General features: G+C 36.3%; 2 protein-coding genes across 6 annotated transcripts in view; one reads left to right on the forward strand and one right to left on the reverse strand.

Annotated features, from left to right (window-relative positions):
* LOC132200670 (disheveled-associated activator of morphogenesis 1) overlaps nucleotides 1-4,057 on the forward strand; it is a 54,898-nt gene extending 50,841 nt beyond the window's left edge. For all 3 annotated transcript variants that reach the window (XM_059626319.1, XM_059626320.1, XM_059626318.1), the window contains 10 exons: nucleotides 37-169; nucleotides 225-351; nucleotides 416-970; nucleotides 1,137-1,276; nucleotides 1,333-1,494; nucleotides 1,622-1,931; nucleotides 1,991-2,052; nucleotides 2,108-2,300; nucleotides 2,360-2,530; nucleotides 2,597-4,057. In XM_059626319.1, coding sequence (XP_059482302.1) covers nucleotides 37-169; nucleotides 225-351; nucleotides 416-970; nucleotides 1,137-1,276; nucleotides 1,333-1,494; nucleotides 1,622-1,931; nucleotides 1,991-2,052; nucleotides 2,108-2,300; nucleotides 2,360-2,530; nucleotides 2,597-2,887 — 2,144 coding nt within the window. In that variant the 3' untranslated portion in view covers nucleotides 2,888-4,057. The remainder of the gene's footprint in view (nucleotides 1-36; nucleotides 170-224; nucleotides 352-415; nucleotides 971-1,136; nucleotides 1,277-1,332; nucleotides 1,495-1,621; nucleotides 1,932-1,990; nucleotides 2,053-2,107; nucleotides 2,301-2,359; nucleotides 2,531-2,596) is intronic.
* A 1,084-nt stretch (nucleotides 4,058-5,141) lies between these two features.
* Nucleotides 5,142-27,616, reverse strand: part of LOC132199928 (visual system homeobox 2) — a 90,459-nt gene continuing 67,984 nt past the window's right edge. For 2 of the 3 annotated variants that reach the window (XM_059625035.1, XM_059625036.1), the window contains exons 4-7: nucleotides 25,340-25,421; nucleotides 24,903-25,026; nucleotides 7,848-8,022; nucleotides 5,142-7,349 (exon numbers count right to left, since the gene is read on the reverse strand). In XM_059625035.1, the coding sequence (XP_059481018.1) occupies nucleotides 6,844-7,349; nucleotides 7,848-8,022; nucleotides 24,903-25,026; nucleotides 25,340-25,421 (887 nt within the window). In that variant the 3' untranslated portion in view covers nucleotides 5,142-6,843. The remainder of the gene's footprint in view (nucleotides 7,350-7,847; nucleotides 8,023-24,902; nucleotides 25,027-25,339; nucleotides 25,422-27,616) is intronic. The other variant, XM_059625037.1, reaches the window with a different exon arrangement.

Consider the following 27,616-nt stretch of genomic DNA (forward strand, 5'->3'; position numbering starts at 1 on the left):
ATTAGCCGCATTTTAAACAAAATATTTAATTTTTAGTGGACTATGGAGGTGCTCCACAGCACTGGCTGCTTTTTGACCGTCTCATTCAGCAGGTCACTGTTCAAAATGAAACTGGAGGAGATCCTGACGTGTCTCCTTTGAATATCAATGTGAAGGAAATTGTTCAATTGTAAGAGCTGGAAATTTAATTTCTCTGATGTGTATAACCTAAATGATAATTTTAGGCTTGCAACGGAGGAGGAATTGCGGGCTGCTCGTGATAAGGCTGATGATTTGGAAAAGGAAAATACCGAAATGGCCACAAAACTGGCCAAGAAGGAACAGGAACTGGACCAACTTTGTCAGGAAAAGGTTAAAAACAAAATAAAAAATAAATATTTTTACTAAAGCTAATATAAATTAATAAAAATTTTAGGAGGATCTGGAGTCAGGTTTGAGTAGAGTTAGGGAGCGTTTGGAGCGCGAAACCTCGAACCACGAGCTGACCAAACAGCGTCTGACAGAAGTGGAGACCCAAGTTTCCGAACTGGGCCAGCAGATCAGTTCCGAGAGAGGAGAAAGGCACCGCCTCGAGCGTCTAGTCAACACAGGCAGTCTACCCGACGATGCTAAAGTCAATCTCACCTCTATGCAAGCACCGGCGCCTCCTCCGCCCCCAGCTCCTGCACCGCCTCCAATGATGGCTGGTCCTCCGCCTCCACCGCCTCCTGGTCCACCAGGCTGCCCTCCTCCTCCCCCCATGTCTGCAGTTCCTGGACCTCCGAAACCACCTGCGGAGGTGCTGATCAAGAAGAAAAACGTCCCTCAGCCTTCGCAACCACTCAAGTCCTTCAACTGGGCCAAATTGCCAGACACCAAACTAAACGGCACCGTTTGGGCCGAGCTGGACGACCCCTGCAAGTTGTACTCACACATGGGTCTTGAAAGCATTGACAAGTTGTTCTGCGCCTACCAAAAGAATGGAGTCAACGTAATGAATATATTTTATTTTAATTAAATTATTAAATTTTTTAACTCTAAGGATAGAAAATGTTTCAATTTAAAAACTTTTACACTCTTTCCATATTGAGATTTTATTCTTTATTTCTTTGTTAATTTGTTTATGATTATATGCATAATAAATGAGATTTTTACAGAATGATGGTTCAAATGAGGATCTGCGCCAAACTGGAAACAAAAAACAGACCAAAACTCTATCTGTGATTGATGGCAGGAGGGCTCAAAATTGCACAATTCTGCTCTCAAAGTTGAAAATGTCTGATGAGGAAATTACAAAGTGAGTTGCTGATGTCTGAATCAATCTCCAAAAATACTGATTAATACGTTTTATAGGAGCATATTGAGCATGGACCGCGGAGAACAGCTCCCTGTGGACATGGTGGAGCAGCTGCTCAAATTCACTCCTAGTGCTGAAGAATGTGCCCTGTTGGAGGAACACAGTGACGATGCCGATAGTTTGGCAAGAGCCGACAGATTCCTTTATGAAATCTCTAGGTAATTGAGCAAAAATATACACAATCCTAAATTATGTTTTTATAAATACTTATGTATTTTTATGTGCCAGTTGATTAAAATAAATGGACAAATTAATAAAGATTTGACAAATTCAATATTTCCATAGGATTCCTCATTACGAGCAGAGATTACGCAGTTTGCACTTCAAAAAGAAGTTTGGACCATTAGTGATGGAAGTCACAGCCAGAGTCAGATCAGTGCTGGACGCTTCAAAAGAGGTCCAACGCAGTCGGCGCCTCAGAAAGTTGCTTGAACTTGTTCTTGCCTTGGGCAACTACATGAATAGAGGCGCAAGGGGCAATGCTTCAGGCTTTAGACTGGGCAGTTTGAACCGACTTGCTGACACAAGGGCCTCTTTACCTGCCAGGCCGAGTACCACCCTACTGCACTACTTGGTTGAGGTCATTGAAATGAAGGTAAATATCTTAAATTAATAAAAAAAAAAAAATAATAATATTTATTTCCAATAATTCAGTTCAAAGATATCCTGAAGCTGGAAGATGACCTACCCCATATTAAACAGGCCTCTAAAGTCAAGTAAGAATTTGATATTTTGTGTTGTCAAGAGTTATTTTTAACAAATTTTACACAGCATGGGTGAGCTTGAAAAAGACATGACTCAATTGCGGAAGGGTCTGAGAGAAGTTTCTCAAGAGATCGAGTTCCACCGGACCCAACCTGTCATTCAGGGAGACAGATTTTTGCCTGTCATGAAGGAGTTTTTGTCCCACGCCACCACCAAATTCTCAGAGTTGGAGGATTTGTTCCAAGACATGAAAACTAGGGTAGGAGGAAACTGAGTTATTGAAAAGAGATTTGATATTAACTAACCAAATCATTACAGTTTGAGAGAGTTGTGCGTCTCTTTGGCGAGGAGCCAAACTCGACACAGCTCGACGAGTTTTTCAGCAACTTTGAACAGTTCCTTGCTGCTTTGTCTGACGCTAGAATGGACAATGAGAACAACAGGAGAAAGAGGGAAGAGGATGAAAAGAGAGCCAAACAAGAAGCTGAGGTAAGATATAACAACTTTTAAAAAAATAATTTATTTTATAAATAAATTTTTGTTTTAAATTTTAAGTTGAAAAAGAGGACCATGGAGAGGAAGCAAAGCAGAGAAGGCATTTTGAGCAGTGTCAAGTCCAATGGTGTTTCCAAAAACAAAGATTCGCCCACCAAAGGCAAAGGCGAGTTTGACGACTTGATTTCCGCTCTTCGCACTGGTGACGTTTTCGGAGAAGATGTGGCCAAGTTCAAGCGTAGCAGGAGGAGAATGGCCAATGGCACCAACGGCCACTCACCCCCGAGGAACAATGAGGACGCAACTGGTCGAGAAAGGATCATCAACAACAGCAACAGACTCGTGCAGTAGTTGAGGGAATTGAAGAAAGCGTACCACTCTGTATTCCTTTTTGTATAAATGTGTAGAGCTAGTTATATGGTTGGAGAAAACGCGTCTCTCTTACAAATCATATCTCTTTTTCTGTAAAATTTAAACTGCATATTTCTCTGTGAATTTCATGTTAAGACGGAGGTTTGGACGGACCACAGTGTATATCCATATCATGTTGAAAGGGCTTTAGGGATTGATACTCCTCAGCTGAAAATTCAGATCTGCACTAAAAGACGAAATAAGTCCAAAAACACATTCTATTTCTTTCTGATTTCTGCTGATCTTTAATAATTGAATCTATTAATTTAATAACTATTACACTTTTTAAATTTTTTAATGCAGATATAACTTTTCAACTCTTTCAATGTGGTTCTGTAGTAGATCAGAAATGTAAAAAAATTATAAAAATTCATTGTTTGCAAAATTTGGCTGATTTGAATAAAAAATTGTGGCCAAGACTGAAGTGATATTATAAAATCTTAGAGCAAAGCAGCCATTCTGTATAGGTGCAAAGTGATCCTCTTTGTGTATGATTCAATAATCAAACCAATTTTGAAATTTTGTTTGATTGGCTTCTGAAGCAACCTAGCGTTACATTTATTGATCAATCTAAAATTAGTACATAATGGTTCTATCACCCTCCTCGCATAGTCTTCGTGTTGTTCAGCTCCATACTATGATTGCATTTTTATCAGATACGTAGTTCAGTGTTATAGCAGCGAAAGCTGATTATGAACGCATTACAATATATTGTGAGGTCCATTTGATGTGAAATGTAAAGAACTAAACACTCTGTTAGCTGAGACCAGGATGAACTGTCAGTTCATGTATTTTATAGACACAAAAAGGAGACTTTGTTCAATTTTAATTAAATTAAATAAATTATTCCGAATTATTGCTTCTTATAGTGCACTTTCCGGCAGGTACAATTTAATTGTAAAATAACTCTCGTTTCGAAACCATGATATAGGCGTAACTGGAAAACGGAGGTTTGCAACAAGAAAACTACTAATATATTTAACTAAAAAACTATGTAAAATGTGGACGCGCGCCTCTGCATGGTGTACAATATGCTTTTTGTATTTTTGTACATAGATTAATTAATGTTTAGTTCTGTATCAATAAAAGTGATGGAAATCCTACAAAATACACCACTTTTTTCATTAACATTTCTGATTTCCATAATAATTTCCATCCTTTATTTCCAACTGTTTCAGCTGTTTATGCAACTCGCTTTGCAAATAAGAACGGCCGGTTGCATAGATACCGTCGCTTAAAAAAAAATCAAAAAAGTAATTTTGAAAAAATAATTAACTTTCTTTCCTTTTTTGTTCATAATAACTTTGTTTGTTCAGATTTTTATATAAATTATTACGTTAAGAGAAAATTAATAATTTATGATTATTAAAAAAAACCAAGAGAACGAAGAATGCAGCAAAATTACCTAAAGAATGGCAGTAAAATTACTGATTATATTTTTACCTAAACATTTAATAAAAAAAGTGTTTGCTTCTAATGTTAACTCTTTGTTGACTGAAATTCATTCCCCACAAAAATAATCAGCAGCGAGTTGCTCCAATGCGGCGGGAAGGAAGATTTATCATAACAAATTGCATTACTGCTCGACTGGCTTCATTGGACGCTCCATAAATACAAATTAAATGCAAAGCGTTCCGTTTGCAGAAGCACCCTTGTGCTCGTGAACGTCCCTTCAGCCAGCGCAAAATGACCTCTCAACCCGGCGATAAATGTGTTTTGCTTCTGACCACATGCTGAGCGACTAAAGTTTATTACGCGCTGATTTATCACTCGTATTGTTGCATGCGCCGCTAAATTCTGACAATAATTCCTTATTTTCGTCGCTCGTACTGGGCGAGCAACGTCCGCCCCCTTTTTTCATTTCAGTTAATCTGTTTTGTTTGGCTTGCACACTTTTCTGGCTGGCTGCCCTCGGGACGCTGGATTGTTTCCAGCAGGACAAACTGACCAATAAAGTTGGCGCAAAAAACCAAACGCCGGCCGAGATGACAACAACTTTATTTGTGATGTTTTGCCCTGTATAAATTACGTCAGTAATCTCAGCAGCGGGGCAAAAAAAAGCACGGCCACCGCACACCATCCATCATGCCATCAACAATTTTATTAATCATTTTTCACTTACACGCAATTTGCTTTTTTCGGACAGAGGAGATTAATACTTGGTGTTGCTGAGCGAAATAAATTTCCAAACGTGTCCATTCACAAATCTATTTTTATTCAAATTTCACGGTTATACATATTTGTTCGATTCTCGCGTTTCATCAAGTACGCACGCCTCATAAAATTGCAATTCCTCTTAAAAACCAAACATGTACAAAACAATATTCATTTGAAAAACAACATAAATCAACAGAAACATTTTGTTTATTTAATTTTGTACAATATTTCCACTGCAAGAAATTAAAATATTCTCTGAAAAGGGTTCCAAATATTTTGTTTTCTTTCCATTTTTGGTCTAATCTATCGATCCGTCGTCAATTGTAATTTTTATTGAATTAATACATAACACAGACACCATTAACATTATAGTGAGTATATAATATTGTATGCGCGCAGCTCTTGCGGGGTGGCGCCGCACCCCTGCAAGTTTGGCTAGAATTCAGTTTTGTCATTATGTACAAGAGTAGAGCTATTGAGAGAGAGTATACATTGATTATAATTTAATTGCCGCGTAACCACTATTACAATAATTTAATTAATCTCTTAAAATGTCAATTCATTGATTAATTGTCAGAGTATTTTTCCGTCTGTTCTGATGCTGCTGCCACATGAAACACACGAATCCACATTTAAAATTAACCGCCTTGTAATTTTAATCATCGACGTAATTCGAGTAAAACACATTTCAGCTTTGCATGTGATAGAGAACTTTGTCAATTACATAATTAATATATATTTTTTTTATCTTTAGTTAAATACACTTTGCAATGACTAAGTAAGTTTGAATCAATTATTCTTCGTTTCGTTCTCATCATTATTGTGTGAGTTTGTTTTTGGAATATATTTATGTATATAAACAAGGCCTTAATCGTTGATTAGGAATTACATATTATACTTCATGTTTCGTCATTATTGTATTCGAATGAGCTGCGAGTGCACATTGTATGCTGAAAAGAGTACTTTATTTCGATAGCAATGTTCTGCGTTCTTGGCGATGAAATGTGACCGTAAACATTTTATAATCGGCTTGCGATTTGAACCGAGATTTGAATTTTGACCATGTAAACAGGCACTCCTTTTACTTTTTAATATATTGTGTAGCAGTTGCAAAATTCGTCGTTGCTTCAGCAAGTCTTAAATGAAATAAAAATGTTCAGTTATATTGAGACTTTTCAATATCATTTTATCAAGCGAGTTTTATATTTAACCATAAGTATAAGGAGTTAGAGATCAGGACGTAAAAATTATGATTGAAAAAGAAAGATAGTTAGATCAAATTAGCATTGTGAGAAGTTATGAAATATTTAATTTGAAAAACTACTAAATTTTGCCTTGTCATGTTTCGGAAAGAATTTCATTTCATTAAAAATTATTTAGAAAAATGATTTTTAAAATTATCCGTTAAATTCTTGTTTTATCTATGAATTTTGTGTCTACCCCATTCAATCAAATCTCTGACTCGCAAAATAGGACTGAAAAGCACCGCCCTATAATTCACCTTCTGATTCATCAATTAAACGCTATAATCAATATTTGGTATCAAATTTGCACGTAGTCAACTATGTACGTTTTTCCACAATAAATATACTTTGCACTAGTTTCTCTCACCAGCGTCCATCATGTTCTCTTATATTCGCACGTGTCCAACAACTTCAACTCCGGACCGTTCAGTCGACGATGGCCGCAGCTCTGGCCGCCGCCGCAGCGGCCGCCGCGCCACCGTCGAGGCGCTGCTGTCAGAAAATCGCACTTGACTCTGCCGAAGCGGCGGCCAGCAGTTCCTGCTGCTGCTGTTGGTGGTGGTGGTGATGGTGGCCGCTGAGGTGGCCTCCGGCCTGGGAGTCGTTGCGCAGGAGGGTGGCGGCGGCCACGGCCGCGGCCGCCGACCGCCTGACGGCGTCGCTGAGGATTTTGGCGCTGTGCTCTTGCGCTTTGGCGCGCAGACACGCGATGCTGTTGTTGCGGAATTGCTCAGGGTCGCCCAGCATGTGGGGCTGGGGGCCCCCGGGGGCGGACGACTGCATCGACGGCGGGGGCGGACTGCCCCCGCTGCTGCAACTCAGCTCGTCGCCGCTGCGGTCGCCACCGCCCGACGGCGAACACGCCGACTCGGGTCTGCCGATGCTGCTCGAGGTGCCGCCTCCGTTGCCGCCTCCGACGCCTCCTTCCTTGTTCGAGTCCGACTCCTCCGAGTTGAGAGTGCTCGCTGCCTCTATGGATTTACGATGCATGCCTGCGGGATATGCGCGAGACAGAGAGACCTACATTAAATACACCATTCTCTTGTAGGGGATAGTTTGGGGACAACTTTGAGTTCAAAAGGGGAATAATTTTTTTTCGATATTTTGTTAATAGATATTTTAAATTAACGCAAAACATATGAAATGCACTATCAAATAATTTAAATAAAATAAAATTAAAAACTTTCTCCTGGTCACAAGGCGATATTTTTACTGTTGCAATGGACACATTTTGAGATATGTCACAACACATAATGCGAAATTTCACAACACATGATGCGAAATTTCACCACACATGTTGAGAAATTTCACAACACATGTTGCAATGATATATATTTTCTATACTTAAATGATTTTTATAGTGGCATTGGTGGTTAAATGCTTAGTTAAAAAAAAATTGACAAAATTTTAGTAGCAATAAAAAATTAAATCAAATAAAAAATTCAAATGAAATGGTTTTTAATTGGAAAATCTGGTAATTTGAATAAATAGATAATTACCAAGTAGCCAAGGTGCGACGCACTCATTTTCTTTAGCGCTCTTCAGGATGGTTTCTGGCAAGGGCAGCGAGTGCCGGACCATCGCTCCGTACAGTCCATATTCGGCCATTATTGTACTTCTGCCCCAGCACTTTTCCGTTTTGCGCCACTTTGCCCTTCGATTCTGGAACCAAACCTGCAACAAAATAGAGAAATACATTTGAAAAATGGCGTAAGAGGTACACAAAAAAGCTGCAGAAACCAACAATGAAATTATAAGCACAGCATAAATTATTTCTTAATAAATATCTTCAAATTGCTAAAAAAAAAGAACCACATAATTTTGTAATTAATTAAAAAATTTGAAACATAATTTAATTTGCTACATTAAATTGAGGATTTTCAGGAACATCTATTCCGGTAAAAAATAACACTTATTGGAAAAAATTATTTGTGAAGGAGAGTAATAATATTTTTGAATATATATTTTAACTGTTTTAATTTTAATTTAAATTTTAATAAAATGCATTGATCAATCATAATTTAATTATTAATTCTTTTGGTTGGCTGATAGGTATAAATATTTACGTCAAGGGTCATAAACTATAAAATTGACTAATTAATACTGACATTTTGTGCTATGGGCCATACGCTGCGGTTAGCAAAGCCCAGTGCAAATGAATCGATTAAATTTTGCGCAGTGCAAACAGATTTGCTAATTGCAGATTATTAAGGGTTTCGTCGTCGTCGGAGCAAATTAGTGCGTGGCCGGGATGCTCATTAAGAGTGCGAATCTGCGTGAAACCGGAGAAGTCGCACGCCGAGGATGTGCTGCCTCCGTGTGCACATCTCTGGCGGCGTAATTGGAAAGCTAGTGCGCCGCGGTATGCAAATGAGCCGTAATTCAATAAGCTATCAGGCGGCGGCGGCGGAGGCAGCTGCTCTCTAGCTCGATGAGTTATTTGACACCGTTCGTGCCAATTGATTAATTGAAATGGCTGCGCTTTATTAAACCTCCCGACTTGCGAACTATGCGCGCCCCGGCGTCGACCAAAGGGTTCACATCAGACGGCGACGAATTCTCGGCAGTTAATTTCACGCATTCCGCGCCGGCAAGACCCACTCGTGCAACGACTCATGAATTCTAACTCGAGTTTGATTCTCATTAATCATCAGTTCAGTCGAAGGGAAAGGATTTTCATTTCCATACATTTTGTACATGTAGCTACTATTATTTTTCATTATTCAATATTTTATTACAAGCATATAACACACGTTGCTTAATTATAAATTATGCTCTGCATTGATTTTTATAAATTTAATATTATATAATTACATGAGATTATAGTGATTGATTGTACTTACTAAGTAAAGGAGAACTCTAAATCATTATATAGCTTCACATTGCTACACATTAAATTTGTTTTTGAGTTTGAAGGATTTTTTCAATTTCATCACTTGCTAGTTCTCAAAATTTATTTAAAACTATTGGATACATATTTTTGAGAATAACTAATTTTATTAATTTGCTACTCAGTAAATTATTTAAATCTATACCGATTGATTTACCATTGCAGATTGCACGATTGAAGACAAACTTCGATTTTCGAACTAGATCTCTCATTCAATATGATTATGAAAATGACCCATGTTCATTGATTATATAAATTTTATTTGAAAATTTTTATTATGATATCATGTTTTAATTTTTTTATTAAATATAAATTGTACCTTTCAATTTTTATTATTTGCAATAAATATTTCTTAATAAATAAAAAAAATATATTAAAATATAATAAAATATTAATGATTAAAGACTTCATATTTATATAAAAGCTGTAAAATTAAAATTATAGCTAATGTTATTAGTTTTAAAAACTTATATATTAATTTTTGTTACACGTAAATAAAGTTTTACTAAAATAATTTTTATATGTCAGTTCGTACGCATTATTTGTATGAATCAAGTAAGCAAAGTGGGGTGGCTCATTAAAAAAGCAAACTAGTCGTTTTTGCGGCACGCGCCCGCTCCTCTGGTGGACGCATCGCTTGCGGCTATTATGTATCAAGGCGATCATTATCATTGCCATTATCTCGACACCCGCTGTGCCGAATTCTGCTCGTGCACTAATTCTGTAATCTGTGCATTGGCCGCGGACTGTTTTAGGAACAAGGGTGGCGCGTGTCCCTTTTCGGGCCGCTTTTTGCTCACAATCAGTGATAATTATTTGTAAAAACCATGATCCGCGCATATTAGAAAGGAATTATTGTTGCCTTTGATACAATTTTCCACGCTCAGCAGGCGGTCCAAATCTCTTTTTGCCTGCAGCTGAAAAAGCTGTACAATTAATTTCGATTTTTCAAAACTGATCAAAGCTTTGCTATTCAAAATTTTTTCTTTTTCTTTGGTGCGTAATTTTATAGTTTCCTTCGATAATTAAAATTTTTGTGTGGTTTATTCAAAATTCATTATAATAAAATATAAAGATCACGGTTTAAATTTATTTTGCCTAATAATTATATTGAAAAAAAATTAAAATAATAATATTTATAAGGATTTTAACAGAAATAAATCTAAAGAATTTGAAGGTCCCCATTGTCCCCAATGAACAGGATTTTCGTAGATTCGTGAATTCTAATATGCATGAGATCAAATCTTTTGAATGTCGAGCACTAATTGCAAACATTTATTCACTTCCCCGCTTTATTTTCCTGATGACAAATTTTCCCCATCCGCGAGTTGGTTTTCACGGGATCAAGTGGATGCGAGAGTATAGATTTACACAGGCTCACGCTGTTTTTCACACCTCGCGAACAAAAGCTCGTGTGCGAGCCCGTCCTTTAATATGCAAAATAAAAATCGCGAGATACACGCCCTGCTTTTGCTCGCACTCATGCTCTCTTTCTCTCGAATAGTGCATGCGAAAAAATAGAATTTCATAATATACCCTGCCTGTTTTTTTCTCACCAGTGCACGACAAAAAGCAGAGCAACTCCACGCGCTGCAGCATTCACGCTCGCATACTTTAATTTCACACATAATCCTCGCAAGTGCCAAGTTCGTCCTCTTGAGCATAACATTTCCACAATTACGCTTGATGATATGAAACCCGTGGGGGATATAGAGACATATACATGAATACACGCATGCTTGATGTCGTTAAAATAATAAAGTGCGAAGAACCAGGTTTTATGCAGAAAATTATAGATTTTTTATGCTGATATAATTATCACACCATCATCAATTAATTGAAACATAAAAAAGCTAAGAATAAATTTAAAATTTTTCCAAAATAAAAGGTGATTAAAATGTATCATTATAAAAGAATAAGGAATGGATGTAAATATGCAAAAAATCTTTTACAACTGTAATTATAATTGATATTGGAATTTGGCCAAACCTAGATTTCTAGATTGCTTGGCATAAATATTTTAATGGACAAAATTATTTAATTTTATGTTCTTATCTACAATAATTGATAATCATGTTTATTATAAAATGTTGCTAACAATTATGGCCTCATGACATTATAAAAAAGTAAAAATAAATCAAAATCTATTACAGAACGACAAAATCTTTTAGTTTAACCAATCAATCATATAAGTGAAAGTTACCCAAAATTTAATTAATAATGATCCGAATATTGAACAATTGAATTCAAAATATCAGAATATATTGAAAAAATTTATTACATTTTTTATTACGTTTTTAATAAAACCAAGTAATATCAAAATGTTTAAAGAGCACAAGTAGTCTATTATCTGAACTCTTAATTAAATAGAAAAATTGGCTTTAAATACTTTAAAAATGATTAATAATATATAAATTTTATAATTCCATAAATAGTTGCAAATATAATTGCAATTGTAAATATTAACAGCATTCCAAATTCAATTAATTTTATTGTAAGTACAAGGTTCGCCTTTTGATAAATATAAAAAAAATTTCTAAGGGTTTAGCTATATTTTTCATATAGTGAAATTTTGACATTTTTTTACCATTTATACGAACCATGATGCTCTTGTTGAAATTAGCATTTCAGATTTAACGAGAGTGCATAAAATTTTCCCAAGATTCCCCTGAGACCATAACGGTTAACGGCGTTCAACGCGGGCGTCGTCGCGGGCAGAGGATCAAATTATGTTAACAAATCATAAACCATTGGCGCGATTAAATGGAGTGTAAACGCCGGGAAAGCAGCACTCGACGCGCATTTGCATCTGACTTTTCGGCGGCTCTGCGTGATGTTTCTCTTTTTATTGTGCGAGGAGTTAATCAAGTTAGCGGCGGCAAATAAATGATGCCGGGGGCAATTCGATTATTAAAAACATTAAGGGCACAATGCAGGGGTGAAGTGGGGTGAGCGCGAGGGAGAGCGGGCGACGATTTATTTATTGACGGGACCACACACACCCACCAGTCAGCAGCAGACTCTCTTCGATCTATTGCAGCGGGCAAATTCAATTATAAACCAGCAGCTACACATCATTATTGTTATGTTTCGTTTTGCGTCTCGGATCAGACTGTCGAGTCGAGTTCCTTTCCTAATATTCTGCCCATGTCGCGCGTGTGTCCCTGGAAGTGATTCTCCCCGTAATTGGATTCCAAATCGTCACTATATACAATTATTGCACAATCCCAATTATAATCATAATTCTTAATGGAGGATAAATTATGTTTTAAATAACACAAATTTACATGTGTTATTAATGTTAATTTATAAAATAATAAATTAAATGATCCTTTAGGCGGGCGAGATAAAATAAGACTTTTTTATTATGCTTGCATTTTATAAAGTGAGACTGTATTTTAATTTTTCAATTTGTATTTTTATTTTTGAAGATGAAAAATTAAAGTAAAAAAACTGCTTCCAAGAGTCAAATGAAAATGTTTTTTTTTAACCGACGCTGAAAAGGCCAATTAATTAAAATCAATATTAATATTCTCTTTTGATCTAATTGTTTCAATTTTCTTATTTTTAGTGTCTAAGTTGGATAATTATTATTTCATGTATGCTGTGAAGTTAACCTTGATTTTGAGCCAAATAAAACACCTTTGTGAAACTTTTTTCTTATTATTTAACTTAGTCAAACCATTATTTCTCATTGCAAAGATTTTAACTTGATTAACTATTTTCGGATTTAACATTTAAATTTTATATTTTGAAACGAAATATAAATCTGTATTATCAAATGAACTTGAGCTAAACAAAATTACTATCAGCTCATAAAGATTGCGTGCTTGCGATTATATTCTCGTTCGATTTCCCAATTTTCTCCCCTCTTTCGCGGAAAACAGCGAGTTGACATCCAACCCGTCGACGAACGAACGATCGCCATTTACGAGACGAGTTAATTCAATAAAAAGAGCCATAAATTGCCTGGCGAGCGTTTCATTCGCCGCGCTTCATAGGCTCGATTGCGGCGGCTTACTTTTACGGCTTCGTTTGCAGTGAGAGAGGCCGTGTTTGCAGAGTAATTGAGATTCACGGCCTGATTTACTCCTGGCACGACCAATGTGCTGCAACCCGCCGGGCACGCGCGAACACAGCCAGGACAAGAACCTCTTTTCACTCCATTTGTTCTCGAATACAGTAAAAAGTTATTATTAAATTTTGTACATTTTTGCGACTGTTACAAACGATCAAGAGCATAATTTTTTAATTATGGTTTATGGTATAATTTATCAAAGCTGATTTTTATTTTTATTTTTATTGAATGATATAAATCGTATTCTCAATTCAGAATAAACCCCTTTTTATTTCAAAATGTTTTGGAAAAAATATTATTAATTTAAAATTTGCCAATCACGCTTTGATTTTTGAACATCTTCTAAACGATGTGTTTGAATTGGGCAGAGATATTTAAAAACTCAATTTACATCTAAAATTTTCATTTCATTTTGCAAAATATTTTACTGATTTCGCTCCTTATTTATTAATTATATAAATATCAATTTAAACAGCAAAATCAAAATATGCAGATTTAATTTTTAATCTAATAAGCGTCATAGAGAGCTCAAGGAAGACAAATGGCATTCCAACTGCCTGCTAATAAAGAGCTCCCGGAATTAATTTGTCCGTGAAATGATTAATTATATAATCCCTGACGCTTCTCCCCGGATGATATTGCGAGTGCTCTATAAATATAAAGTATCAGCTTCTGAATGCCTCTTGAGCCGGAATTCAATTAACAATTCGAGCCGCAAGTATGATTTTCAATAGATTATCGTTCGGCAATAAAACAAGTCCCCGCTCGTAAACAGACCGGGCGCGAGGGGGTTGTTCGGACGCGCATCTCACCCCCGGGAATTAATCTCTTTGCATGCTCGTTCGGTTGGTATGTATGTGTGGCGCAATGAATACATCGAGAGCATACAAAAAGATATTAATGTAATGCAGCGAGGGAATGAAGTGAAAAGCACGCACACGTGGTCACCCTGTTCGGTGACCCTCTGGGGGATGCTGCACGCCGAGGGTGCGACAGAAGGCCGCGCTCACGTCCGCCAGCTTGTTACAACTTATCAACGAGGGTATTTAAACCTCGCGCACTCGATTCGATTGATCCCTTTAGCCGGTGTATTAAAAGAAATTAGGGGCAACAAACTATTCCTTGGAGGAATGAGCGCGATACGCCCGGTTGACGCGGGCCAAAAAAGATTTTGCGTGCGTCGTCGGCGAGTTTCACACGCACGAAGCGGGGCCTGAAACGTAATTTATGACTTTCAATGTTACAGCGTGAGAATCTAGCATGCTTCTTTGGTGATTTGAATTTAAAATCGACTTTTCCTCGATACGTTTTTTGAGTTGTTTATAGTTTAAGAAACAACAAAACAGATCATTAACTTTTTTTAAATAATAAACAACTCTAAAAACCCATCGAGGAAAAGCCAATTTTAAATTCAAATCACCATGAATCATGAAATTCTACCTCAAAATTAATCTAGTAAATGAAAAGTAAGCAAAGTTCATTTAATAAGGTCCTATATTTTTTTTAAAACGTGAAATGTTTTTTTTTAAAGTAAAATAAATAAATCTATGGATAGTTTGGTAAACGATAATTATTGTTACGTCTACTGAATCAGCTTCATTAATAAATTATAAATTATAAAACTCGCAAAAATTAAAGCAATTTAAATTTTATTTGTTTCTCATGGTTAACTGTTCTCTGTTTATATTTATAACTTCTATTTAAATATAAAAAATCTCTGTGGACTTTTGGAATATCCGGATATTTCAATTTCATTTCTTTATTTCCCTGCAGCCTGCATGATAGCAAATTATCTTTATTCAATTTTAAACCACATGCAAGGACTTTCAAAAATGGATTTCCAAATGACATGAGTGGTACCTGCGCCGTCTTTGCGCGCGGAATGCTCATTTTCTTAGAATTGCACACAGCCCGGATAACAGAGTAAACAGCTCTTACATTATTAAAAGTGTTATTATTCCTTGGTGAACAAAACGCTGGCTGGCGTGTGTTTTTGATGACGATGGCGGTGTCTCTGGTTGGTCGGTCGGAAGCCGACGACGCGACGAGAGCATAAAACAACCCACTTTTATTATTCTCCGCAGCGCACCGGTACACTTATAAAAATTGTCACTAAAAATTATTACTTTTTTGAAAGGGCTGCACGTGCAGAAGGCGGCCGACTCTGCGCACAATTACTTTTATTTCACGTCTCTCGAGCGGCACACAAATTGCACGCCGCAAGTTTCCATTAAAAGGAGATTTTTCCGCCCAAAAATGGCCGCGCCAAGTACGTTTTTGTTCTGAATTTTGCACGGCCTGCGAAATTGTGCGTTTTAATTTTTTATTCTTGAGGACGTGGCACTTGAAGGAGCGGGAAAAGCTCTGCGAAGTGTCGTAACTATACAGGACAATGGCGCTCCCGGAAACAATTAGGGTGGTTCATCTCAAGCATAGCTGCGCTGCAGTTGCAACAAGGTCATTGCCCTTAATTAAATTGTGGAAAGTTGCTAAAGCAAGACCTTTTTTATGTATGGTATCTGACGATTGAAATTAATAATTATTTTTTACATTATTTTGAGCGGATTAGAAATAATTCTAATTTTAGTGCAAGTTAAAATATATTTTATTCAAGTTGAGTGACTTTTTTTCAAAAAAGAAATTTATAAACGTATTACATTAATTTAATTTTGACAAAAACTCTTTCAAACTTCTTCATCAATTTCCATCATGATTACTTGATTTAATCAACACATTCCTCTATAACTAACTTTTGATTTATAATTATCAATAATACGAGTGTATATCTTTTTAATGATATTCCAAATACTTTCATAAATTTGATTTTTAATTAAAATTTTAAGAGCGGCTATTTAAAGTGATTTATTTATTTCTAACAAAATTTTAGCGCAAAATTGAACCTTCCAATTTTGACTTGAAATTAATTCAAAAAATTCAATGAAGAAACATTCAACAGAATTACCTTCTTCACGTCTCCAGCTTACGTTAAGGGGAATTAGATTTTAGCTCATTACCCAGAGGCATTTTCTATTTTTAAAAGAATTTTAAATCAAAAGCCGTTACATGCGTATCGAGTTATACTAACTAATGCAGCAGCTAAACTCGCAATATAAGCTAGATTTCATAAAAGAATTTTGCTATCGAATGTTGATTCATAGTGTTTGAATTTTAAATTGACTTTTCATAAATGCCGATTTTTTTTTAGTATATTGTTTATAAGAAAAAAATATTTTCTGCATGCTTGATTTTATTAATGTGCATAAAACGGTTTTCTTGTTTTTCATTAAAGATACAAATATTAAATAATCCATTTGAATCAATAAATTTTTCCTAAATTTGAGCAACGAGCGATAATCGATCAACTCGCGCTGCATTTGAAGCGCTCGCGACACGGCAATGACGAGTGTGCAAATTTGCATACCGAGACAGCGACGCCATTTTCTTGTTGACAGACGGCGTGCGTGTGCGAAATTCGCACCCTTTTAAAAAACAACATCGCGACGAGTTGCCACTGAAGCCTCTTTGCATAACTTTCTTAGTTTACAGTATTGCACTTGAACCGAGCGAGCACCCCTGCCGAATTTTCATAATCAAATTCAACTCGTTCGCATGAAATTTCGTCTCCGTCTGTGGACCGAATTCAATTCCACCCTCAAAATGCTTGGTGCTGACTTGCTGAGTATCATTCTGACAAAGAATTTCCTTGTTATTTTTGTCGACAAATTGGTCCTCAAGTGCTAAGGTATGTGCGGGGGATGTTTTCCCTTCAACCTGCTCTTGTTCGGTCAACAGAAGGATGACTCAGCTATTTAGTCAATAGTTTTGGCCTATAGTGGGTGATGGAATCGCTAGGACCGTGGGAATCGCAAAGAAATTTTAGATTAGACATAGATTTAGAGATGTGGTCGTAAATATTTTTTTTAAATAAGCGCGTGGTTTCATTTAATTTATTTGCGAATTTATCTTGCTTTATGCTTGCACTGTTTTGTAACTTATGTTTTGGTTCCTCCTTAAAATTTCGCTCACAACAATAATCACTGCAGAAAATAGCCAATACAAAAATCAAATGATGGATGCATTCAATTTATCACCAAATATATATTATCTGTTTGATAAAGTGTAACTAAATATGAACAAATGATTAGAATAATTAACAATTTATTAATAATCAAAGTCGAGCATTAAATAACGACTTTTAATTATGCTGAAATAATTTAAAAAAATAAATTTAAAACATAATATTACTAATTAAGATATAATTTATTAAAATTCTTATTTTTTTTTAATGTTATTGTGTTTCAATTATCACATAATTTTTTGCATGTAAATTTCTATGGATGTAGCAAATCTTTGCTTCAACAGAATGTAGACGCATTACTTGAACGTCGTGGACGCTCAATTTGTAGCTATTCAAGTGGCAGAAAAAGGTGTCCGAAAAGAGTGGCACCTGAGAGAGGAGTGTGTGTTATTATTTTTCTTATTAGTGGAGCGTCTCTGTTATTTCAGCCATTGTTAAAATGTGATGACTAATTCCCCGTAAGCAGAGGATTTGTAAGGCGATCGCGCTTGTTGGCCTCAAAGTGAGAATTTTTCCTTCCCGGCGGACGCGAGTTATTTTGATAGAGTTCTCTCACATTTGACCCAGCCAGTTTTGGCTGTTCTTTTGTTCGCGGCACGCATTCTAATTGGGAGGGGTCGCAGCGAGCTGTCATTAATAGCTGTGATATAACATTATAACCATTTCTTCCCAACTGCCACGGGCGAGATGTGCCGGAAAATAATTGCTGGCCTGTCGATCACACGGATTTCGACTGTGTCAGGACGGCCCTCGGCTGCAACACTCCCCCGTCCGTGTCTTTTCTTTGTTAGTTTAACACGACGTGGCAATTCAGATAATAATTTCTAATATCCTTTCCAAATCCATCATAATAGAAATCTGCGTTTGAAATCAAAAGCGAAAATTAATAATAATAAAAAAAGTTGAAAATAACAATAGAAGGCCCATTAAATGAGGATAGGGGCATTTTTTATGTAAAAAAATACTTTAAACTGTTAAAATTTTTATAAATTGTGAGAACTTTGGCATCAAATATTTTATTCCGTTGGGTCGTTTTGGTTCAATTTTTGTTTTCTTAAAAACAGGATGGATTTGATTTTATGGTTCTGCTAACTTAGGAGCTGTAAATTATTTGCTGAGCAATATTAAAAAAAATTGATAAATTGTTGAAAATAAGAATAATTTGCATTAATAACAGACACAACTTTGTAGTTAAAAAAAATTATTTCAACTATTCTTTACGCTTAAATATTTATTTAAAAAAAGTTATAGTCAGGCTTGAATCTTTATTATTATTATTTGCTTTAGTTATTTCTGATACAATCACACGGCAAAAATTCTCAAAAATAGACTTTTGTAATTTAATCAAATTTTTTAGGATAGCCAAAGTCCATTCCAACTGGATTTTTTCGTTGAGACAAGGTGACATTGCACGGTCATGCCTCTTCACCTTCAGAAGCTTGAGTGTCTTCTGCGACGAAATTCTTTTTTTTTTGCCATCGCAGCATCGCGCGCAGTTTTGTTGGCGGTGGAAAGAGGTAGAGCGCTAAAGGCGCTTGTTTTCCTTTAATCTCGTTTGCTGCTGCATAATTTGAGCCAGTGGAGTGTCTTCTTTTGAGCTCAGCCAACGAAAAAACGGAGAAGAAAATGTCGTCGACGCTCTCCATAGTAGCAGCTATTTCGCCAGAATGGAGATATAAAAAGTAAGCGGCGCGCGAGCGAGTCTACAAATTTATTCAGATCGTTGGTGCCGTTCTATGTGAGTGTGTGTTGGCGAGGAAGAAGAAGAAGAAGTTGGGTCGTAAGAAATGCTGTAAGGAGCTCTTACACTAACTTCGCTCCGCCGGCATAAAGCGCACTAATAGCTACATTGAATAATAAAAAGATACAATAAATTCAGCGCCGTAAAGAGCAAGCAGCGAATAACTTTCATCTCGGTGTAAAATTGTGAATTTTTTAAGCGGGATTCGCCCGCCTGGGTGTAATGTTGCGTGAAAATGGTAAAATATTCAACCGTTGTTCTGGCAAAATAATTGTGTCGCAAACAACAAAAAGAGGGGTTCTTTCTTTTGCATAGGGACATAATTTATTTAAATCTGCAAAATTTAAAATTTCTTAAATAAATGGCAAAAATAATGATATTAACTCTGAACAGGAAATGTTATTTTGATTTCTTGTAACGTGGCAAACTTTTGATATAATATCATAAAATTTTTGCAAATAAAAATCCACAATATGCACAATATAAATGAATTTTTAATTACATGAACCTGCATTAGAAGTATTATTGTTGTAGTTTTAAATATCAAAGCAAACATTTCTAATTTTGATGCAATAAATTTTTCCAAGTAAAATCTACGTGGTTTATTTTTGAACATCAACAAGAGAAAAAATAATGGCCGTTCCATAATTGCTTTATTCCTATTTCCGCGAGCGTCTGTTTCCGCATCTTGGCAGGGGTTGCGGAGGAAAAAGTTAGAAATTTTTGATGACGGAGCAGCTGCAGAAAAAGCGTAGGGGTTGGATGCGAGTTGAGAAAAACAGAGCGTTCGCTCACGGTACGATTGCTGGGATCTGAGACAACGTAATTAGGAGGAAAGCGTGATTGGCTGTCAGGAAATTTCGTTTGGAAAAGTGGCTTGGCTGGCGGTGGCTGCGAATCCGACCGACGCAGAGCGAGAGAGCGCCTGCTAATATGGCTGCTGCTGATCGATTCGCCTGACGTCAGCGTCAACCAATATCCCGGCATCATTGTTTCAGCCGAGCAGTGATCGCCTTTGTTTTAAGCCTAACAAGCCATTATTCCATAATGTAACGGCACAGCGGTTTCCATTTAAAGCACAATACAGCTCTAGTCATGCGCCCTGACGCTCAACGATCGGAAATGCCCTGCGCCGGGCGAGCCAATTGCTGCTTCGATTTTGCACTGCCGGATCCCATCGGCAAATCGGGAAATCTTGAGATGGGAAATCAGTCTCACATGAGCCGGATGTGATCGTCAGATTTAAATTACACTTTTCTGCTTCAAAATAAAAAATATAGCAATTTTTTTTATCAACGTTGGGGTATTGTTATATAAAATTGCATTTGTTTAGAAATTAATATGCGATGAAATTCTCTTTTGGGGATCATTGAATAATTTATTGGCAGAGCACACATTTTTATTGGAGTTTTTTTTTGCATTGTGTGGTTTGAATTTCATCAAGCGTGACATAGATGTTTGAAAAAAAAAATCATATTCAGGAATTAAAATTGACGACAGCTATAAATCATGTCTGGATTGTATAAAACTGTTCAAAAATTCAGGGAAAAGAATTTAATAATTCTTTTTTTAATAATTTTTTTTTGGTGCTCTGAATTAAGAAAATGGCAACATAAAGTGATTATGGTTATCAATCAGCATTTAGAACTTGCAATTCATAATGCCTCGCAAAATAATCTTTTCAACAAAATGCTGCAAGGGCATAAAAGTGCTTTGATTCATTTAAACGAGCTGACGCAGACTATCGAACTAACTTTCGTTTGGTTCGGATTAGTGCTGCAAGCTGGTCGGTTATTTAAGCCGCTTTCAAAGCAGTTGTGTAGCAATATCTTATTTAAGCAAGTTGATGAGATACAGATAGAGAGCCTCCGACTGGGAATCAATATAATAAAATATTATTTCCTCTTCCTGTACTTCACAATTCCTGAAATCACTTGCAATATTCGTTCCACACCCAAGCGAGCAGTTCTTTGTAAGCAAATTTTATGTCGGTGCCTGCGTGTTATTTATTTCTCCGTCATCCTGCGGGCGAGAGGTTCTTTTATGGCCAATTTCCGATCGGGGCCAATCAGAGAATGCGTGCCAGCGCACCGCTTTTCTCCGACGGCAGAGAGACAACCACAAAGACTTACTTTGCCCGAGTAATAAGCCTTTATCGTGTTCAGGCAGTCCGCCTCACAAGGATACCGCAACGGTTGCATACCCCTAAGGAGCTGATCGGAAATTACTAATTTGAGCACGGCAGCAGCCTGCTTGATTGGCCGATATTACATTCAATAAAGGCGAAGCACTTCAGAATATTTTTATATATTAATCTTTTCTAATCAAAATTATTTCTGAAGTCGGATAACCGGCTCATCTAGTTTGGTTGACTGTGTGATTGCTTATTACAGCCAAGGCAGACATAAACATTCTAAATTACCCAACTTGAATCAATGTATTAATAATTTAAAACAAACTATTTAAAATAAAATATTTTCCCATTAGCCAAGGTTTGTGGATCATAATAAGCAGAAAAAATTAATATTGTTACTGACCGTTTTGAGTGGATGAAATTTTTCTTGCACCCAATCAGAACCTCCAACAAATAGTATAAAATTTGATTCTTTGTTTTCATGAGCGAATCTTGACATAAGTCAATTAAAATAATTTTATTCCTTTTCATAATTTTATTCAAGGATTTTTTACTTAAAAATCTTAAAATATAATAGCCATGAAAATGCAATTTAAGTTTAACATTTAACACAATTTTTTTACATAAATTGTAAAGGGATTAATAAATAGTAAATAATATGCATATTTAGAAGAATATATTGCACAATATTCATTTTTCCACATTTTAGGCCGTATCGTAAGTCATAATGTTCGTGAAGGATGGACTAATTACATATTATATTAATCGCAATGTTCAAAAAAATAATCAAAACCATACAAAATAAACGCTGATATTTATTTTAAATTTACGATATTCTCATAGAAAAATTGATAAATCGTTGCATCAAGATATATTTTGTAATCAGAGTTGTGTAAAAATACACCAACTTTAGTTTTATTTTCTATATCGTGGTGATTGATTGCAGTAGCTTGTCCCCAATAACTTTTTTTGTCTGCAGTTTGCAGCACATTTATATTTTGCACTTGATGCGAAAAAAGCAAACCGAGTGTTAAATAGCTGCAATCAGGGTACAGGCGAGCAAACAAATCAGCGGCAATCGCGTTTCGCGCATCAGTTTATTCTGGTGATTGGAATAAACAAACAGAACGGGGCCTGAGAGCTGCACATTTACACTCGACGGCGATGGAGCGCCGGTCGGTTGGGATGATAATCAGTTTAGCTCGGCAAACAGCGGCACTCGGGCCTGATTTATTCACAACGCAGGGGGTGGAAATAATACCGTAATGACTATGTACGATAATCAGGCAATGTGCACGGTACTTGATACACACACACATGCGCTCGGTGGTGCATGCAGTGTGTGCTCGCATCGCGAAATTTATTATGGCTGCTTAGCGGCCAATCAAGGCCCATGGAATCCGGCGCATGCGTTCGTTTGCATTAAATACTACACCCTTTTTTATTCATAAAACATCCCCTCGCTTATTTTTCCCACCTCCATCCCTGCTGCGAGCGAGAGAGTGCGAAAAACACACACACACACGTTCGTACAAACACGCACTCTCCCTCGCAAGCGCAGGCAGCAACCCCCCTTCATCTGCATAAAACAGTCTGGCAAGATGCTCTCTTCTACAAAAACAGGCCCCGTAAGGGAGGAATAAAAGAGGGTGGCGCTGCACGATAATAATGCATACATATTTATATGTGCCTATACCTTTTAACAGCTTCTTTTTCTCCTCCTGAGATAATAATGCTCGCCCATACATACACACACACATGCGACGGGTCCTTTCTTTCTTTCTTTTTGTCAGAGCAGCTTATAATGCGCTGCTTCTTCTTCTTATGTATGTATTTTTTCAAATGTGGATAATACGGTGTATTCTCTCGGCTCGATAAACTAAGAACAAAAGGAGGCTGAGAAGAAAAAGACAGCAGCACCCATCTCGCGTGCATACACATTTACTTTTTGCCATGATTATTTTCCTCCTCCTCCTCTCGAGCAGCAGCAACCTGCGAGTCTCGGAGGAGGGCGTTGCTCGGCGTCGTCGACGAGAGCACCATCATCAGCCACAAATTCGCATGCATGACCATTGTTTTTTTCCCTTCGGTTGCCATGGCGACATTAAATCTCTCATGCTAATTCATATCTGCACACCAGATCCAGGCAGCGAAAGCTTCGGTGATTAATTTAATTTCCAAATAAAACGTACAACCGAAACATCAGTTTGGTTACTTTGATTTTTTTCCAAATATGCAAATTCATGTTATTTAATTATGAAAAAAATAATAATTTGAAATGAAAATACAGAAAATTTAATTCATTCCTCATTATTTTGAATTCAAATATTTGATATTTCTATATTTAAATATCCTCAGGACCTGCTCAGGACCTTAATTAGATTTATATTGTGGTATATTGATACAGTCGTGAAATTAATATTTCATTAAATTTAAATAATTGTTGTATGATTTTATTGATATGTGTAACATAGACAATCTGTATCTAGTGTGAGCTAAGCAATAATGAGATTAATTATTTAATGATGTTATGAATGCTTTTTTCATAATAATTATTTAAAATTAATTTCTTTAATAATTAAAATTTAAATAAACATGATATTTAGCATAAAATTAAAAAATTGTGCTCAAATGATTTTCAAATAAAAGAATATTATTTAATTAAATTAAAATTTATAATTTCATACTTAGAATTACAACTTTTTAATGCAAAAAGACATTATGTTGATAAAAAATAATAATTATTAAAAAATTAAAAAAATTATGAGAACTAATAATATAATTGATAAAATCAAAGGAAATATGTTGGTACTTGAATTTGGTCACAGATCGAGGCCAAAACTTGTTATTTGAATAAAAACAATTTTTACACCGAGGAAAAGCCGGATTTCTTCATTTTTTTTTGTATTGTTAGCCGTTGATCAAATTTAAAGTGACATGCGCTAAATTCAGTGGGTGAAGATATAATTTACGGCGGGAAATTGGATGTCAGCAACAATAAATTTTACCCGGCTTGCTTCGAGATGAATGATCAAAACTGGATTTGACTGACAATCAGAGAAATCAGTGCTGAGAGGGCGGGTGTGGAGGTATCAAATGATTTGCGGAAGTTTGTCTACCTTATTGATCCGAGCCAGGGCGAAGAAAAGCGGCGGTTGTTGTTGTTGTCAACGACGCCTCTTCCCCGAAAGCAAGTTTATTCGGGGGTTTGGGTCAATATGGGATAAAAAAAAGTTGGCAGCAACAAGTCTATTGAACTGCGCTTGAGGTACTCTCTCGAGAAGCTGCCGCTTTCTTTTCAACGATATCAGATATCCGAACGCTAACCAACGGGAAAAAAGAAAGTCGATCGCTCCTTCTGCCCATTGAAAAACTGCACTTTTCAATTGAATGTGGGGAGGATGTGCTCGCTTCTTAAGAATAAGAAATACCCGGGTCAATCACATCCTAAGTGGGCGGAAAATCAACAACTCGCTGCGCGGCGCAAACATGTTTTGCACTTGTCCATCAAGAGACCTTTTCCTCAAATCCTCAAAATTTTAGTACAACTTTTGAATCCCACCAGTATCTGCATTTTATAATCACAGCAGATCAATTGCAAAGGTTTTTTTTAAATAAAATTTGTTTTCCTACCTGGATTCTATCCTCAGGGAGATCTGTTTTTAGGGACAGCATTTCGCGGGCGTAGACGTCAGGGTAGTGAGCATCTTTGAAAGCCTTTTCCAACTCCTCCAACTGGTAACTTGTGAATATTGTCCTACAACAAGGGAAATTTATTTTGAAATTTCTTCCTTCAAGAAAAGTAAAAGAAAAAAAACACACCTTCATCTACAAAACTAAAAAAAAAAAAAAAAAAAAAAAAAAAAAAAAAAAAAAAAAAAAAAAAAAATAGTATAAATTTTACACAGCCAGAAGTTTTTATAAAATTTTATAAATAAAATTTTTATATAAATTTTATAAAATGTACGCGATAAAGATATTTAAATAATTAAGTAAGTATGCATATTTTGTAAATTGAATACTCTAAATTCAGAAAAAAAGTGCAAAAAATTGCCAAACATTCGCCTTACCTGTGCCTTCTCTTCTTCTTCTTTTTCTTATTGAAAGATAGCCCGTCAGCGTAGTCTTTGGCAGCGTCAAGGTGGCCAAGTCCTGAAACAAGGAAATGGGACACTTGTCTTACATCAAACAGTTAAGTGGAAAAACAAACGAAATCTTTTCGAAGAAAAACTGCTTTCGCTCTTCAGATATATTTATGTGCGACTCTCTCAACCTCCAGTCACACAAGTTTGCTTATTGTTTGATTTCCCTGTCGTTTCCCACAATGGCCCTCAAAGGAAATTTCCAATCAAAAGTGTGCGTGCCAGATTGGAGATAAGTCACAAAGAGCGCTCCTTTGTGCGGCCGCCGCGTATGTTTTGCTGCAATTTTGGCAGCGCGACGGGCCTGACAAAGCCGACGACAAAAGCAAACAGGAAGACTTCTTGCTTCTCTGATATGTTGCATGCCAATTCTTAGCTAACGATTTGCTTCCTCCACAGTAATGGTTAATCACGGCAGCGGCAGCGTGAAATTGAAATTTCCAGTGAGGAAAGGGAACTGGCAACCTTCCTTTTGTTGTGTATTTCAGATGCAGAAAGAGACAGAAATGCAAAATTTAGGCTTACAAACAGCAGAATTATTATTGTAGTATTACCACATGAAATTTTTTATTGTCATGATACCGGCAAAAGGCGGAATGTAATAAATTAGCCATGTTTTTCCATTTCTGATAAATATCTATTTTCATTTTGAGGGAATAATTTACATACAATTATACTAACATTTAACATTGAATAATTCAAGAAAGCAAATTATCATCAAACGCACTATTAATAGTCATTGAATAGTGCCATGTTACATTATACAAATATATATAAGAAAAATTTATTTTATCTCAATTTTTTTAGCAAATAAGGTTTTTTTAGAACACAGTATAACTTTAATGCACCAAAAATATATTAAAATAAAATATTATTATTAAAAATTGATATTTAAATATATCAATATACTTTCAATTGTACTTCAAACTATGTAATACTTAAAGTGAATAAATAATATTAATTTTTAATTACACTTTTTATACAATTTGACAGTAACTTTTAGGAAAATAGCAAAAACCTACAAAATTTTTGAAACTATGCGAATAATTAATTGATAAGTAAAAATATAAAAATCTGGCACCCAACGCTCTGAGCAAAGCCTCCTACATATATTTCGACCATGCAGATGTTTGGTTAATAACAAAACCTTTTATTATCTGGTTAGGGAGTTAATCTGGCTGCAGGTAGTGGTGGTACAAGTGTTAGACATCCATTTTAGAGCCATCAAGCCGGGTCGTTTGGCTTATAAGGGAATTAAATTCATTGAGAGTGCGAGGGTGGCAGAGAGGCGCATGCATGCGGCGGCGCGAAATACCCTGGGGAGAAATACTGAAGGCTGGTTTGCGCCACTCCATAAGTGGAAAAAGGAAATTAATTTGCCAGCATTGCAGCTGGGGGATCGGCAACGGCGGCGGCGGCGGGCGAGACTAAATTAAATTCAAACACTTGCAATATTGAAAATTCATTCGGCTCGTCGCAGAAAAAGTACAAATTAGGGGAGCGCCCCTTTCTGCCGACAGGGGTTGCCTGTGCGCTCGCAACTGCCGTGAAATCGCATTTGGCCCGACAGGTAATGCGGCGGATTGTGGCTTAATTAGAGCACGTGATGCCTCAATCCGACTAGGTCTTCCCTATCTCATTGTTTGCGCCTGGCGCCGAGAAACGGATCCGGGCCTGTTATGAGCCGCACTCTCGCAAAATTTAATTAAATCACATAATTGGATACGTTAAATTTGTTTGTTTTCGGGCGCACAAAGGACACAAAAGCCACTCTCGGCAAATCTAATTTACAATTTAGTCGCTGCTGCGCCCGGTCTTTTATTTGCACAGTGGCGATGAATTGCGAGCACAAATTCACTCTCAACACCATCTCTGGCTGAGGTAATGCGCCAGTGGGCAGATTTAACCAAGGGAATAAAGGAAACCTTGTAATTAGGCATTTTTTAACGAAATTTCTGTTGGACGAATACTTCTGAATTACACAAAATTTATGAAGTAATCGAATTTAAATAATTGTATAATATTCATTTCTTTTTCTACATTTTTTAAAATAATATTAAAATTAATTTTTTTTATACATATAAAGATTTTTGAACAACGTAAAAAAATGTCTTTTGGCTGCACATAACTAATTGTACGTCTAAAGACCAAACTTGAATATTTTTAATTTCGATTTTGTCTTATTCTTTGGTATTCGGGCAAAAT

The sequence above is a fragment of the Neocloeon triangulifer genome, unplaced genomic scaffold, assembly GCF_031216515.1.
Source record: "Neocloeon triangulifer isolate White Clay Creek 2 clone unplaced genomic scaffold, ASM3121651v1 ptg000014l, whole genome shotgun sequence".
Taxonomy (NCBI): domain Eukaryota; kingdom Metazoa; phylum Arthropoda; class Insecta; order Ephemeroptera; family Baetidae; genus Neocloeon; species Neocloeon triangulifer.